At 37.0% G+C, this 17,396-nt stretch overlaps 1 protein-coding gene across 3 annotated transcripts; it reads right to left on the bottom strand.

Annotated features, from left to right (window-relative positions):
- Positions 1-11,443: 11,443 nt before the first annotated feature.
- On the bottom strand, positions 11,444-15,843 carry LOC120118010. 3 transcript variants are annotated; one of them, XR_005515713.1, is made up of 7 exons: positions 15,373-15,843; positions 14,193-14,318; positions 13,971-14,066; positions 13,719-13,826; positions 13,043-13,135; positions 12,955-13,010; positions 12,692-12,727 (listed from the first exon to the last, which is right to left on the bottom strand). XR_005515713.1 is itself a non-coding variant. In XM_039138161.1 (5 exons), exons 3-5 carry the CDS (start codon positions 13,057-13,059, stop codon positions 11,541-11,543), a joined length of 1,260 nt encoding a protein of 419 aa, XP_038994092.1. In that variant the 5' UTR covers positions 13,060-13,108; positions 13,208-13,222; positions 13,537-13,679; the 3' UTR covers positions 11,444-11,540. The 3 variants fall into 3 exon arrangements, 1 of the variants encoding a protein (XP_038994092.1); XR_005515711.1 differs by having other exon boundaries at positions 12,707-12,727; positions 13,719-13,871; positions 15,373-15,809; XM_039138161.1 differs by lacking the exons at positions 13,719-13,826; positions 13,971-14,066; positions 14,193-14,318; positions 15,373-15,843 and adding exons at positions 13,208-13,222; positions 13,537-13,679 and having other exon boundaries at positions 11,444-12,727; positions 13,043-13,108.
- Positions 15,844-17,396: the final 1,553 nt, after the last annotated feature.

The following is a 17,396-nucleotide window of genomic DNA, read 5'->3' as shown; positions in this document are numbered from 1 at the left end:
TAAACTAAGAATATCAATTAATAACTCATTCAAAAGGAGCACTTAATAAATAAAGGGAAACAGGTTCGGTCATAGTCACTCCAAAAGCTAAGGCGTCAAATGGGTTGTTTAAGATAGACATTAGATACCAAATACAACATTACCAGTTGCAAATGCATTAATGGCCTGCCCTTTTAACATATAATTGCTTCTAATGCTCCATGTTTAATGTTCCTCAATAGCCAAACATAATGAGAATCTAAAGCAAATAGCGGAACTAAAATCATAAGACCCCATAATTCTTGTAAATTCATGGCATGTCAGCAAAAAAAAAGACATTGTAAAACATAGAAGACACTGCAACAAACATATATATGCCATAAATGAAGGTGTAAATGTGCAATGATCGGGCAACATATCAAGTAGCTGCTCCAAATATGCTACTCTGTAATGAAGCCTTACGAGCTACGTGCATGCATAATTGTCTTCTAAAGCTATAATTCATTACAGATTCAACTGTAAAATTTCTAAAACATGTAAAAAATCCAATTCGTTCACGATATATCAGTCCCATAATTAATATGAACTTATTAAAAAGAATAAGAGCTCACAGGACGCCAAAAACCACAGGTCGGATCAATACAATTCCCAATAAACTAGTACCAGTAGTCTCCCGGATTGAGCCTGGCGATTTCACTATGTCGATACTCACAACCAATTCCCTGATTTAAAGAAAAACCAAACAAGAAGATCAATAAAATTTAGCCTAGGACCCTCTTTCACTTATATTCTGATAGACTAAATATCTTTCATAAGGAGTACTAAAAGTTTTGATTAAGAAGAAATAAAGAAAATTAGATGGTTTTGGTTCAAAACTAACACTGAATATCCAAATCCTTGACATGCAGTTCCAGAAACATAAAAATTTCAACAAAAAACACACAATGCGAGATGAAAATGGGAAAGTGCGAAAGAGGAAAAGCTTACTTCCGGATAGCCTGAAAGAGAAAATAAATACCTTATCGCAAGTGAGGGGGAGAGGCTAAGAAATAAACGCAATCGGTGTTGCGTTCCAACAATTATTCTTCTATTTTCTCTTTGTAAATAAAAGGCTGAAAGACAGAGCACTGCTTGGGTTTACAATTTTACATGGCGGAAAATTGAAGAACAAAAACCAAACGAGAGTGCATGTGAGCGAAAGAGACTAAGAGGTGAAGGTGTTGTTTGGGATTTCATTATATTTGATCATCTGTTGGAAAATCTTTAGCCACAAGGATTAAACGAAGAAATTATTATATGTCATTTATATAAAATAATTCCAGCTTTGTTGGTGACTTTTAACAATGATACTTAGTTCATCTTATTAGTGTTTGTCAACTCTGCATTTCTAACCCCATTTTTTTCTCACAAGCATTTCATTGAACGCTTCACCTGAGATGACTTGCATCTAACATTACACCTTGAATCGTTAATGGTCCCGATAGTCCCTTGGTCGGGTATTCTCTCAATGGACCATTATTCAAATCAACACCTCCATAGAATTCAAAGTTAGATTAGAATTTCTCATGCATCCCCGAATGAAAAGTTACACTGGAAATGAGAAGAGAGAAGCGAAAAAGGAAATTCGAGATCGAAAAGGAATTTGGGGTTTAGAATGAAATTGAGGATTATGTTGTAAGTTTTAAAAGTTGGGGGACTTAAATGCAAGCGCCTGAAAAGTTTAGTGACCATATTGAAAACGTACTAATGGCAGTGTAATGGCGTCAAACGGCAGGTTACGTCGGGGACCATAATACAAACGGACTAAATGTTGGAGGACTGTATTGCAAGTTTTAAAAGTCGGGGGACCTAAATGTAAGCTTTAGAAAAGTTCAGTGACCATTACTATGCTTTACTCTTAATTTATTTTGTAAATATTAATGATTAAATTTATTATCATATCAATCAATTTACTACAAAAGTGAAAAAAATATTGACGTTAAAGATTAATTGTTCTTCACTATTTCATTTTCAAAATTGATAAAAATTAAATTTTAAAAGTAAGAAATTTAATACGTAATTTTACCATAATTAGTTTTTGCCAATAATCTAATTTTTGTTACTTCAATATACTACATGAATCAAAATACATTAGAAAAGTATAATTGCTTATGTATACGATTAAATTTATATTACAAGTTAAATAAAATTAACTCAATTAAAAAACAACTTAAAAAGTAAATATTTTATAATCAAGAAACCTTACAAATATATAAATTTTAATAAATCCATATTGGAACAAGATATCTAATTATAGATTAATCGTTGTCATTTTCCACACAACTTAAAACGTTTCGGATATAAAATCTTATATGTCTAACACAAAAAATCTTTAAAATTATGAACCTTTTTATTGCACTGTTTCGCTAAAATAAATATATCTTGATTTCTTGACGTCGATCATGTAAAGCACTAAAAAGTTGAAAGCATCTGATTATTTCAGTGTCAAAGACAACAAAGTGGCATTATGACGCAAACCACATCCTGAACTTGTGTGTTTCCAACAGGGAAACGATCATCAAACTAAAATGTCTAAACAAATTGTCGGAACTGTCTTTCGGTTGGGCCCCGAAATTGGGCTTCGACTTGGAAAATGTGGATTGGAGTCGCCACCGACCATTTTAAAATGAAATTAGGTGGGTCGGACACCATCTTACATGATCTGCGTTGTACCAGAAACGTCGAGTTCGGGAGTCGGTTACGGTCAAGGAAGGATTAGCACCCTTGAACCGCCCTTTCGGTACCAATTAATTTATCGGTTGTCTTTAATTGCGAAAATTAGAATTTAAAAACCCGATTCGAATTGCTTAGCTCTGATCGATTAAAATTATTACTGAAAAATCAAAAATGTTAGATGGTAAATAAGAAAAATATCGAGTAAAAAATATTAATTGAATAATAAAATAAAATAAAATAAAATGATAGAAATAATAATACTAATTGTCTAACTTAACAAATGAATTAATCAAATAACAAATTGTTTGAAGAATTCTAATCAATTTATTAATCAAACATAAGAATGATTCTTTTAGTTACTATCTCCATTAAAACAACTAATGTCCGAATTAATCAAATTAATACCATTATTGCTACTTTAGTTAAAATATGATTTAATGGTGATTAATGGCCATATTTACTCCAAGTTAGTAAGTTAGGATACACACGGCACCTAATTATAAATATAAGGAGGCCTTTAATCCAATGTTTTAACTACACTAATTAATGGCATATAAACCAAAGTTTAAGAAAAGGAAATCAACTGCATGGAGGCCACGTGCTTTCAAATCAATCAGTGGAAAATATTAAATAAAAAAGCACGAGCCTTACTCAAAGTCCAAGCATTATGACAAACCATAAAAGCAGGATAACTCTCTGTTCCCACTTTCGCTGGTTCCATCCAGTTGTGGATGACTCTCCACGATGATACTGTTGTAATCGAGATTGGCAGTTTGCATTATTTCCGATTCTATGTTGAAGTTGCTACCACCTGGTCTACACGCTTTATCGACTTGATTGGATCTCTGTTTGGTTTACGATCCGGGAGAGCTTCTCTCGTTTCTTGTTTGAGACCCCAAATCCCTTAGTTTTCTCTTGTATTTCCTCAGGTATTTTCCTGTGAATACTCGTGTCAATCCACTGTCTAATCGTGTGGGTATTTCGTGGGTATTGTCTCCAGTGTATAATCGTGGATTTTTGCTTCTCCCCTCTTCCCTTGCAAATGGTGTTACACGTAATATTTATAGTAAATTAATTTACTATTTTAGGGCAAATAGAGTTCTAATCGAACTCTAATTCTTGTTTCGTTGTTTCTGGAGGAGTCTCGTGGAACCACGTCGTTGATGGCGCCGTGAAGATCGGCGGTGGACTCGGGTTTGGATAAATGGCGCTTGGGCGAGAGGATCGGCTGAAGCAAAGGATGCGACGCTAATGCGGGTCAGCTTGGAGAAGGTCATGGATCCGGGTTCGGGTCGCGTGTTATTGGGTAGCTGTACTGGGCTTGGAGTTCTCTTGGGCTACCTATGTGAAATGGAGCATTATTGGGCCATTGTATTGGGTCTGTAGCAAGAAGAATAAAAATGTGTAAATAACATATATATACATTATAATATATATACATTATATAATCACATATTTAGGATGAAATATAGTGTCTACAGCTGCCCCTCTTTGCTCATTATCGTGTAACAAAAATAGAGCAAAGATTTCAAGACACAAATTTCATCCACATCGAATATCCTCTGTTGTTGAGTTGAAATTCGATGTTAAGACTAATTTATAAATCTAAATTGAAATATGAAATGACTCCCTGTTATTGATTTACGGATGGCTCCTCCGTCGCGAAGTCGAGTCCATCTTGAAATGATGTAGAATTGAAGCCGTAGTTCGGAACTTAATTGAAATGTGGCTTCTCGCCAAATTATAGTCCACTTAGGTCTTCTTCTCGATTTAAAGACATTGGTTCAAATATTCGATTGAGAAATAGTTTATTGACTCCAACATACGGTTGACAGGCCCTTGAGCTGAATGAAATCGAACTTGAAAGGTCTTCGCTGACAGATATATTTTCTCAACTTAAGCTATACTGCCGAAAATGGTTGCTTGCCACTAAGGCACGGCTAACCCAGGTCCTCTTCTCGACTTGAAAACCTCGACTGCAATCGGAAAGTAGTGCGATTGATGTGTCATCGAGCTGAATGTAATCGAACTCGATAATTTTGATGGCAGATAACCCTTCTAGCCTTGAGTTATGCTGTAAATGATGTGCCTTGGAGCTGAGCGTAGTCGAACTCGAAGGTCTTTGTTGACAGATAATCCTTCTTTGAGTTGGATATCCTTCGACGCGAGGTTGAAATCCAATCTAAATATGGATGATGCTTGTGTGCACGATTCCCTTCGTCGTGAGATTGAAACCGCGGGTGGCCCCTTCATCGTGAAGTTGAGCCTGGAATTGGATATCCTTCCAAATAAGTAGCATTGTTCCGAGTCCAATATCCTCTGTCGTGAAGTTGAAATTAGCTCTGGAACCCGTAAATTGTTTGTTGACAATCAGTCGTCCCTTCGTTGTGAAGTTGAACATGCATTGTCTGGAGTCCCATATCCTTCGCTGTGAAGTTGAAATTGGCTCTGAAATTGAGAAGTTGTTTGTTGACAACCAGCGGTCCCTTCGTCGTGAAGTTGAACATGCGTTCTCTGGAGTCCAATATCCTTCGCTGTGAAGTTGAAATTGGCTCTGAAATTGGGAAGTTGTTTATTGACAACCAGCGGTCCCTTCGTCGTGAAGTTGAACTTGTGTTGTCTGGAGTCCAATATCCTTCGTTGTGAAGTTGAAATTGGCTCTAAAATTGAGAAGTTGTTTGTTGACAACCAGCGGTCCCTTCGTCGTGAAGTTGAACATGCATTGTCTGGAGTCCAATATCCTTCGCTGTGAAGTTGAAATTGGCTCTGAAATTGAGAAGTTGTTTATTGACAACCAGCGGTCCCTTCGTCGTGAAGTTGAACTTGCGTTGTTTGGAGTCCAATATCCTTCGTTGTGAAGTTGAAATTGGCTCTGAAATTGAGAAGTTGGTTATTGACAACCAGCGGTCCCTTCGTCGTGAAGTTGAACTTGCGTTGTCTGGAGTCCAATATCCTTCGTTGTGAAGTTGAAATTGGCTCTGAAATTGAGAAGTTGGTTATTGACAACCAGCGGTCCCTTCGTCGTAAAGTTGAACTTGCGTTGTATGGAGTCCAATATCCTTCGTTGTGAAGTTGAAATTGGCTCTGAAATTGAGAAGTTGGTTATTGACAACCAGCGGTCCCTTCGTCGAGAAGTTGAACTTGCGTTGTCTGGAGTCCAATATCCTTCGTTGTGAAGTTGAAATTGGCTCTGAAATTGAGAAGTTGTTTATTGACAACCAGCGGTCCCTTCGTCTTGAAGTTGAACTTGCGTTGTCTGGAGTCCAATATCCATCGTTGTGAAGTTGAAATTGGCTCTGAAATTGAGAAGTTGGTTATTGACAACCAGCGGTCCCTTCGTCGTGAAGTTGAACTTGCGTTGTCTGGAGTCCAATATCCTTCATTGTGAAGTTGAAATTGGCTCTGAAATTGAGAAGTTGGTTATTGACAACCAGCGGTCCCTTCGTCGTGAAGTTGAACTTGCGTTGTATGGAGTCCAATATCCTTCGTTGTGAAGTTGAAATTGGCTCTGAAATTGAGAAGTTGGTTATTGACAACCAGCGGTCCCTTCGTCGTGAAGTTGAACTTGCGTTGTCTGGAGTCTAATATCCTTCGTTGTGAAGTTGAAATTGGCTCTGAAATTGAGAAGTTGTTTATTGACAACCAGCGGTCCCTTCGTCGTGAAGTTGAACTTACGTTGTCTGGAGTCCAATATCCTTCGTTGTGAAGTTGAAATTGGCTCTGAAATTGAGAAGTTGGTTATTGACAACCAGCGGTCCCTTCGTCGTGAAGTTGAACTTGCGTTGTCTGGAGTCCAATATCCTTCGTTGTGAAGTTAAAATTGGCTCTGAAATTGAGAAGTTGGTTATTGACAACCAGCGGTCCCTTCGTCGTGAAGTTGAACTTGCGTTGTCTGGAGTCCAATATCCTTCGTTGTGAAGTTGAAATTGGCTCTAAAGGCTGTAACAAATCATGTATGCTGAAAATGATGGATGTGATGCACCTAGGTATGTCTAAGATGCATGCAATCATGAATGAATTATGATTTATTTCTTGGATTGAAGTCCCGCGTCTTGCCTGCTAATCTGGTTCATGGAATTGATCGTGCCCCATTATCTTCTCGAGCTTTGGCTTTACAGACCTTTCAAATCTGAGACTACTCTGTTTGAAAAATGTTTTTCTCTTTTTTCTTGTTTTTAGGAGAAAAAATATTGTAAAATATTGTTGGCAATTGACTCAAATTGTAAACGTGAGTTCAAAGAATATCAAAGGAATCAAGAGCTTTTTTAATGCTTTTAGAGTCACAACTCTTTGAAAAATGTTCAAATGGATGAGTTGGCCTTAGGTTGGCCTCCTTTCTACGGTTTTGGTAACCCAAAATGTCATTTTTTTTAAATATCGAAATATGTTTTGGCATTTCATTTGGGTGCGGACATAATGACGCAACTAGAATGACCAATTACTAGACTTTTTATTTCGGTCCTCTGAAATCTTCCATTTGTTCAAGCTTTGTAGGCTCCTCCAACAAAGGCAGTGCGAAAAAATATCGGTCTAAAAATGAAATTCTTGAGTGCTCGTGTGTAGTCGACTATAACAGGTGTTCCTTAACTCCCTTAGTCCAACATTATCGAAAATTTCTTGCTCAGATAAATTTGATTTAATTTTCCATTGTCTGGCTAGCTGAATCCATAAAGTCGGGGCGTTTAACCAATTACTTTAGAGGGACATCTTAACATTATAATCACTTTTATCAGGTTTAACTTAAGGGTTCATCTCATCACAAAGTCTTCGGCCTGACAAAAGCAGTGGAGCAAACACCGAATTGCCAAGTGTCCGAGCAATGTCATGGTTTGAATACAATCTATTCATAAAGCCAGGGCTTTCGAGTTTCCTCTGTAACCAATTGCCTTAGTGGAATAGCTCAGTTTTACGGATTTAATTTCTTAAGATTGTCAAGAAGAACCTGTTATAGTCTAGGTGTTTGTTGAAAGTAAAACATTTTATCTTTAGAGTTCAATTTTCAAGCAACTGACCTAAACTAGATTCACTTACTCGACTATTCCATCTGTGAAGATCATTATCATCACTGAACGTCTTAAATAAAAAAGCATAGTAATGTCATATGCAAATGATGCCCCACGTTGTCCGCACCTTATGAAAGGAAAAGGTTACATTGGTCAATTGCAAGAGCAGGGTACGGTGTTTGAGTGTATATTCTGGGTAAGGTTAAAGTCCTTGTTTCAGATTATGTTACTTGTCAAAGATCTGTAACTTTGGACCATTTACAGAGTTTCTTAATTCAGATGATATTCAAAGAATTGCAAGTTTGCAAATGTGATTCATTGCTTGCCATCATTAAAGCAACATAAATTTATTTAAAAGTCCTTACAAAAACTTGAGAAATAATGAAAAAACAGATTCAAACAGAATGCCTCAAATGATGAAATGATCTTCCTCACTTGGATGCCCCCAAGTTGTTGAAGTCGATCCGATTCTTGTTACATATTTTATGTATGATTCTCTTGATTGTGGAGTAATTCTCGATAGTGCGCCCTGGGACTCCGCTATGATTTTCGCAATGAGTGTTATCATCATACTACCTGGGGTACGGGGCTTCATGGATTTCTCTGGATATGGTGACACCACGTGTGCGTGAAAAAACTGTTGGTAAAGCTCCTTATATGTCATAGGATCAAAATGTTCTCATTTTTGATGAGACATGTGAATGTAAAAAAAGGAAAAATAATGCGAATGTAAAGAAAAATAACAAAATGCACAATATGTCTGAATGCATGATGCATGAAATGTTCGAGGCATTGATCCAAAAAATGTACCTGTTATTATAAATAATCCTTATTGGGGCAAAAGTGTTACGTCTTAAAAGACAAAAATATTTTGAAGGCATAGACCCCGAACAGCTTCTGATAGGTTGACTAGTCTTCTGCCTTCGTTTGTCACTGGTTGAATACCCTGTCAAACCGTTCCGACTCCTTTGGCTAAAATATGCAAATAACGAGCTGCTTGCCCCCAAAAGGTCTCGAAAGACTGCATCGTCGACTTTCACTCTATGTCGAGCTTGTTCCAAACGAAAGTGCCATCGAAGCCCTCCACCCAAAGTTTATCGACTTGTTTCTAGAATTTATCAATAATGATCTCCAGCTTAGCTAGGGTTTCGCCATCTTGATCTCGCAGTTTTCGAAAGGACTCTCCGGGTCAGTAACATTTTCCTCGTCTTGCCCCTGCACCCTTTGCCTCCGAGTATTCTTTGACTACGGCCGGGCTTCTGTGCTTTTTATCTCTTTGTATTATAATCCCTTTGTCCATTAATGCAGATTATTCATGTTTAACAAACACATTTTTGGTGGATCAACACCTCGTTTTAAATGATGCGAATGATGAAAACAAAATGAAATAGAACAAAAAATAAAAGGAAAAAATAAAAAATCCTACCCCACATGATAATCTACCCGAACATGCTTAATATTCCTACACATACATGATTTTTATCCCGCATGCTAATTTCAAACAAATCTTAGTCGCATATTTGTCTAGTTCGCATGCTTTGAACAGAAAATAAAGCAGGAAACAAAGCATCCTATGGTTTGGAATGAGGTTTTGGGGTGGGCTCTAATTCCCTGTACTTTCCCGGTTTAGGTTCTAAAAAGGTACTCGAGTTCTCCTTGCCGGTGCCCCCTTGGGCTTGCCAGACCCTTAGTCCTAAGCCCATTACAAGCTTATGTGGACTAAGTTAAACTCGAGAGGAAACATTCCCTTATGCCCGCACGGTGAATAAATTCACACGAAGACATAAGGTATATGAATCCCGAAGGCTACTTGCTAGGCCCGCACGGTGAATAAATTCACACGAAGGCGTCGCTTTCACCCCCACTTAAAAGGGTTCGGAGCTCGGGTATAGAGCCAAAGATGGAAACTTTTCAAAAATCTGAAATCATTGAAAAAAATGTTAGTACAACTATTTATTTCAAAAACAATCAAAGGTAAATAACTGGAATCGAATAAATAAATTTAAATTTAAATTTACTATTTTCGCATAAAAAGACAACTAAAAATTAATTTTGGCATGACTCACTTACCTGTCCCTAGCAGAGTCGCCAAACTATCGGAACCGTCTTTCGGTTGGGCCCCGAAATTGGGCTTCGACTTGGAAAATGTGGATTGGAGTCGCCACCGACCATTTTAAAACGAAATTAGGTGGGTCGGACACCATCTTACCTGATCTGCGTTGTACCAGAAACGTCGAGTTCGGGAGTCGGTTACGGTCAAGGAAGGATTAGCACCCTTGAACCGCCCTTTCGGTACCAATTAATTTATCGGTTGTCTTTAATTGCGAAAATTAGAATTTAAAAATCCGATTCGAATTGCTTAGCTCTGATCGATTAAAATTATTACTGGAAAATCAAAAATGTTAGATGGTAAATAAGAAAAATATCGAGTAAAAAATATTAATTGAATAATAAAATAAAATAAAATAAAATGATAGAAATAATAATACTAATTGTCTAACCTAACAAATGAATTAATCAAATAACAAATTGTTTGAAGAATTCTAATCAATTTATTAATCAAACATAAGAATGATTCTTTTAGTTACTATCTCCATTAAAACAACTAATGTCCGAATTAATCAAATTAATACCATTATTGCTACTTTAGTTAAAATATGATTTAATGGTGATTAATGGCCATATTTACTCAAAGTTAGTAAGTTAGGATACACACGGCACCTAATTATAAATATAAGGAGGCCTTTAATCCAATGTTTTAACTACACTAATTAATGGCATATAAACCAAAGTTTAAGAAAAGGAAATCAACTGCATGGAGGCCACGTGCTTTCAAATCAATCAGTGGAAAATATTAAATAAAAAAGCATGAGCCTTACTCAAAGTCCAAGCATTATGACAAACCATAAAAGCAGGATAACTCTCTGTTCCCACTTTCGCTGGTTCCATCCAGTTGTGGATGACTCTCCACGATGATACTGTTGTAATCGAGATTGGCAGTTTGCGTTATTTCCGATTCTGTGTTGAAGTTGCTACCACCTGGTCTACACGCTTTATCGACTTGATTGGATCTCTGTTTGGTTTACGATCCGGGAGAGCTTCTCTCGTTTCTTGTTTGAGACCCCAAATCCCTTAGTTTTCTCTCGTATTTCCTCAGGTATTTTCCTGTGAATACTCGTGTCAATCCACTGTCTAATCGTGTGGGTATTTCGTGGGTATTGTCTCCAGTGTATAATCGTGGATTTTTGCTTCTCCCCTCTTCCCTTGCAAATGGTGTTACACGTAATATTTATAGTAAATTAATTTACTATTTTAGGGCAAATAGAGTTCTAATCGAACTCTAATTCTTGTTTCGTTGGTTCTAGAGGAGTCTCGTGGAACCACGTCGTTGATGGCGCCGTGAGGATCGGCGGTGGACTCGGGTTTGGATAAATGGCGCTTGGGCGAGAGGATCGGCTGAAGCAAAGGATGCGACGCTAATGCGGGTCAGCTTGGAGAAGGTCCTGGATCCGGGTTCGGGTCGCGTGTTATTGGGTAGCTGTACTGGGCTTGGAGTTCTCTTGGGCTGCCTATGTGAAATGGAGCATTATTGGGCCATTGTATTGGGTCTGTAGCAAGAAGAATAAAAATGTGTAAATAACATATATATATATATATATATATATATACACATTATAATATATATACATTATATAATCACATATTTAGGATGAAATATAGTGTCTACACAAATGAAAAACATAACATGAAAAAAGGTTACAACAAAAGTTACTAGTCTTTTCCTGAATTCCGGCTAGTTTCCTGAACTATATACACAGCTTAGAAGTTGATAGCCTTCGGCGTTCATGGCCACTCTCCATTGCGACGATGATGACTGTAATTACATATAGGATTTCTAATACCATGTTCTTTAGACCTAGACTTACCTGCGACGTCATATTGCTGGCATATGAAATCGGCTTGCGAGAATTTATCCATACCCGCGTCCGGCAAGGTCAAGTGATTAACAAATTGATGCGGGGCAGAGATTGGCTGCTGCTCAAAACCAAGCTGATTGTCCAGACCGTACTCAACTGGAATTGCCCCTGTTAGAGTTTTTATTGCAAATTCAATACACGGGTCTGACCAGATATCTGCCAAAGGCATCTCGAGGGATGATCCGGGCGTCTCGATCTTGTGGCCTTTTTCAACCTTTCCGGCATTTTCTTTCCAAATAGTTGGGTCGGTCGGAGGCATATTGATACCACATCCTTGTCTTTCAACAATTCTGTTTCCGTTTTCTTCCCTCTCGGATCGAGCTTTTGGATTCAAGGGAACTTTACCACTGTTTGACTCAGAGATATTTGGGGTATCACAAGGAATTCCGGTAAGAGTTTGAATGGCAAAGGCAATGCATGGATCAGTCCATAAATCTGCAAGAGGCATATCAATATAGGATACTTGCACATCACTAGCATTTACATCACTTTCAAGCTTTCCCAGAGGCAAAACGCTATTATCTTTGTCGACATTAGTTTTTGTTTCTAAATTTCCGACATGACCATTCATGGCTAGCATGTCCCCAGAAGAAAGCATGTTACTTGTTGCCCGTATCAGTTCTTTACTCTTAGATGCATCAAGGGCACAATTAGTTTCCAAAGAAGAACATGATAGGTCGGGCTGTTTGGAGACCCTATTGATACAGTTACCAGGGGAAGAAATCTTCGCTCCATCAGGTAAACTTGATTGGTTAATCGAAGATCCACGAGCTCTAGTAGCTTTTAGTTCTGGTGTTGGATCAAGTGCAACTCCAGCAAGTCGCTTTGAAGCTCGTCGAGGAACATTAACATCTTTCTTAATCTTGGTCTTGCCTTTTCCTTGTTGGGTTTTTCCAGTTTCATCTTTTATATCGTCTCTTAACTGTTTATCCGAGAGGACTCCAACTGCATTGCCTGAAGCATGCACACTTTCTTCAGAATCTTTTTGTTCCATCTGTTCTGAGCTCTTAGCTTTACACAGGTTCAAGTTGCTCAACTCTGCACCTTCTCCAGCTGAGGCATAAAAGATAAAATTGGATCAGATTCATTACCCTATCGTATGTCATCAATAAGCATATCAGTGGAATCCGACACAACTTTCAGAATCAAACAGTCCGTTACCAAAGATTAAACAATAGATTCAGGGGATTGCAACACAAAGAATGATGAAAAAAAGATAGATTAATATGAATGAAAACCCGTGACATTAACCAGAGCTTCAAGGGATTGCAAATTTAAACCTTTATGCTGATCCGGAGTATGTTTAGAGAGGGATGTCTGTTCTCCGGTACTAACAGAAGTAAGAATCTCTTCTTCCTTTGTTATCCCACTCGAATTTGAAACATGTTCCGCAGTCTGCCTCTCTATTTCATAAGTTGTTCCATTCACAGCTACCTTCTGGCTCTTGACAATTACAGGCTCCCAAGGGACAGGAAACAAAAATCACGAACCAGTCAAAGTTTTGCGTAATTTGCATCAACGTAGACCACCCACGAACAATTCCTCGAGGGAAGAGATGATACATGCTGCTTCAATCACTTAGGGATGACACCATTTAACAAATACGACAAATCTTTTAAGCATATTCATCCAAGATTTAGAAACGAAAATACGCCCCAGATATTAGACATGCACACCGGAATAATAATCTGCTTGCCAAGAGAAAGACAAAGGTGATGACTCCAAAACACAAGAACTTCACTTTTACGAAAATCTGTAATAAGACTATACAAACTCGATCTGTAACTTCATATTCACCAAGCGACATGCAAGTACTTATCTCAAGAGTAGCATCAATTATGTGTTATCTAACTTTTCTAGAGCCGTAGTTGCATGTCGATGCCAATGTGTATCCAGGAAAGACGGAATTGCTGATAAAATTATCCAAATGACTAATAAATGTAACCGGGGAAATTAAATAAGATTACCTAATGTTAGCAAAGTTTTATATAGAATTAAACGAGAAATGCAAATAAAGAAGCTCGGAGAAATCAAACATGATTACATTTACACAGATATTATCTTCTTCTAAATCCTCATCGTTGCTGCCTTTCTCCTTAGGCTTGATAGCAAGCTTTCCTAGCTCCCCGGTTTCAACATAACGAAGGGCATCCTTCATGGAATGAAACACATATCCACTCACAGGGTCGGTGTAAAACTGCAGAAATATAAATATCAATTAACGAAACAATAATCAGTGTAAAATTTCACTAGAAAGCAAAGCACATACACAAATGTAATGAAAAAAATTTAGTACAGGATCTTTTCTGACTCTATTTCCCGTCTTTGTTATCTTGACTTCCTTAGTCCATCCCGGGGGTAACCCTTCTGCCTCAGCCTTCTCAACTGTAACCTATATTGCTTGAACATTCAAAAAAAATTCTTGTTTAGTCAAACAAATTTCGGCAAAAATCAACATATATTTAAAGTTTTATATATATATATAAATATAAAAGAGGATCATATTTCATCAACAGACATTTTTTGAAGATTGCTTGCCCGAGACTTTTTCTTTCTCTTCTGCTTTAGAACCATGCTTTTCAAGATAGCGAGTCACCTCCGCCCCGGAAAAGAATCTAAGTTCACCATAGGGACCATAGTAACACTGCAATAAGCCCAAACGTCATGTAAGCATTGAAATGAATCATCTCGTATTCATAGTTGCCAATGAGATGTTTTATTTGTTTGACGCATCCACCATAACTCTCAACTAGTATTCAAAAGTCAATCAAGAGAAGAAATTCGAGAAAACTGCTCAGCCAAAACAAATAAACAGATATAAGACATTTAAATACATAAGCATAAATACTACGACTGTTTCCCTCATCTAAAGATAATATTATTCAATCTCCAACTCTACGTTTTATTTTCCAAGAAGAAAGAGTGAGGTACAAGTTAGAACCGCTCCAAACAAATTCAAAGATAAATGGAACAAAGGGTAGTTAACTACACTTCAGAGAGCTAATATGAATACTCCTCGATCTGTTTAAGGCCCCTTCCCAGAAAACGAGAAAATATGTAGCTAGAATTGTTAACGGAGACGCACCCTCGAGGGTTAATATGATCATATTGCAAACATTTACTTTCTAATGATTTCGTTTTCGTAGGAGACTCAGGAAACTTATTGCTCACAAGTTTAGTTTTCATTGATCTCAATGATTTCACAGTCCAGCTAAGCTTTACACAAGAACCATTGGTTTCCTTCAAACATGAAACTAGTTAACATTAACTAAACCTCTCCATTAAACAATATAATCACTGCATCATCAACCCTCCAACAACTACAAAACCAAATAGATAAAGCAGCTGTTGCATCCTCCAAGCACTCAAGTAAAGGGACAAATCATTTCCTCATCTATCCTAGCCACAAAATAAAATCAATAAATAAACATAAAAAGAGCTAAGTACAACAGATTTAATAGTTGAAGCTAAATATCTCATCTTTAACATGCTACAAAATCGGAACATCAGGGGGATAAAACTGCTAATGATGCAGAAAACCGAAGATATAGAGTAAAACAATGTAAAGACAAAACAAGGATCTTACAGTTTCAAAGATAAAACCTTGGAAATGAAACAAAATAGCAGGAAAAAAGAAAGCAAAATTCTTGAAAAATGGGTGTTGTTTGTTAACAGAAACTAACCAATTTAGAACATACCTTATCTGTTTTACCATTCCTTCTCTGCCTCCCCTCTACTTTCCATCCAGGTGGTAGCCAGTCATCACTCTTCCGGCCGTCCTCCATTTATTTACAACTCTCGATCCTCAACGGCGAAAAACTTCCGTCGACGGCGGCGGCGATGAGGAAAACAAGTACAAAGAAACGGGTGTGTGTTTCCAAAACCCTTGAAGTTGAAGATGAACCCAGAAAGGGGAAAGTGTTGAATTCAAACCAAAGGGTTTTGCTTTCCTCAGAAACCACGTGTTGCCAAATCTCACAGTGCTTCAAGCTTTCAACTTAAGGTAAAATAATGTTGAAATGAATTGCTTTTTTTATTAATGCACTCAGAACGAGAGAACCGTTTCTTGACAGTCTACCACTTGGGTTCGAGTTTCGTATAGGACAGTAAAAGAACAACAGCAGCAGCAGCAGCAGCAGCAGCAGCATATTCTCCTTTCTCTACTTCTACCTTTTCGTTTTATTAGTATTAAATTGTTTCAGCTCTGATCCAATATTAAAGTATTTAAATGGGAAAGAAAGAACAATGAAATGTGGCGATTTTATTGAAACTTCTAATATTATTAATATAGTACTTTTTTTTGAGAAGACGCTAGCGCTACATCAAGAGATGTATGGATCGTGATTCATGTTTTATCCGAATTGATATCACGTCAAGATAGACATAAATTATCATTCGTGTTTTATAAGAATTTCTGACAGGTGTACATAAAACGTAGAATACTTTCCTTTAATACCCAAACTGTCTACCTCTTACATTTATAGGAAATTCGTCTACCATCCCCTCTTTCTATAAATACACCTTCATCTTCCCTAAAACACAACATCAAAATCAAATTATCTCATTATTTCGAGTAGCAATCTTTCTATTTTTAAGGTAAAATATTTTTATTATATTATAATAAATCAATAATTTATTATTTTATTAAATTTTATTATAATAACTTTTTATTAATTTTTACAATTATAAAATAGAAAGTTGTTTGCTACGTTTAGATGATAATCATATCTCGATACATTTTGCCGATATAGTAATAATTTTAAATTATATTGTAATTTTAATTATTGTTAATATTTATTTATTTAATTTGTTTAGTATTAATTTATATTTTAATTTCTATAATATTTATTAAATTAGGAGAGACCGTATATTAGATTCATTCATCCGTAAAAATTAAGTTAGAGATACCTATTAGTGTATGGACGTATTTAGTTGAGGCTGGATTCGGTCGTAGCAAAATATGAAGGGCGTTGTAACCTTGCATTCAACCTTATTTCTACATTGGTTGAGAGGTGGAGACCAAAGATACACACATTTCATCTTCCATGTGGAGAGTATACAATTACGTTGGAGGATGTTTTCATGTATTTGGGGCTTTCCGTAGATGGGGATGTGATTTTTGGGGCGGCGCATGATGACTGCCATTGCGAGGAGTATCTTATAGATGTCCCGCCTAATTTCAACGGTGGTCGAATTCCGTTAAATTAGTTGGATACAACTTTCAAACATTTGAGTAGCGACGCCTCCGAGGTGCAGGTTAAAATGTATGCATGTGCTTGCATATTACAACTCATAGGAGATATCTTGATGCTCGACAAATCGCACAACCAATTTCATTGTATTTGGTTGTGTCAACTCGCAGATTTTCATCATGTTGACACACTCAGTTGGGGCTCTACATTTTTGGCACTTCTATATAGGGAAATGTGTCGAGCTACTGACTATCGAAAAAATGCTATCGGTGGATGTCTCATTCTTCTTCAGTATTGGGCGTGGTATCGCATGCCCCTTTTTATGTCTGGTGGTGAAACTCATTGGTCTTCCCGCTATTATTGAGATAATTTCAATATTGATTTCGTATATAAATAATTTTGTTGAGTATATAATGAAAATTATTTCATTGAATAGGTGGTCAAGTGCAAGAAAATATCATCAAAATTTACCTGATGAATTGGAAGAAAATAGGCCACTCATTGATCAGAAGGTTGATACAAAGGTATAT

Source organism: Hibiscus syriacus, unplaced genomic scaffold (assembly GCF_006381635.1).
Source record: "Hibiscus syriacus cultivar Baekdansim isolate YM2019G1 unplaced genomic scaffold, ASM638163v2 tig00000916_pilon, whole genome shotgun sequence".
Classification (NCBI taxonomy): domain Eukaryota; kingdom Viridiplantae; phylum Streptophyta; class Magnoliopsida; order Malvales; family Malvaceae; genus Hibiscus; species Hibiscus syriacus.
This window is presented reverse-complemented; position numbering and strand designations above follow the sequence as displayed.

What these genes read in the sequence shown, in the direction of transcription:
- LOC120118010 (XM_039138161.1), bottom strand. An exon ending in TACTCCGGATCAGCATAAAG is followed by an intron (nt 12,728 to 12,954) that starts GTTTAAATTTGC and finishes TTTATGCCTCAG; the next exon opens with CTGGAGAAGGTGCAGAGTTG.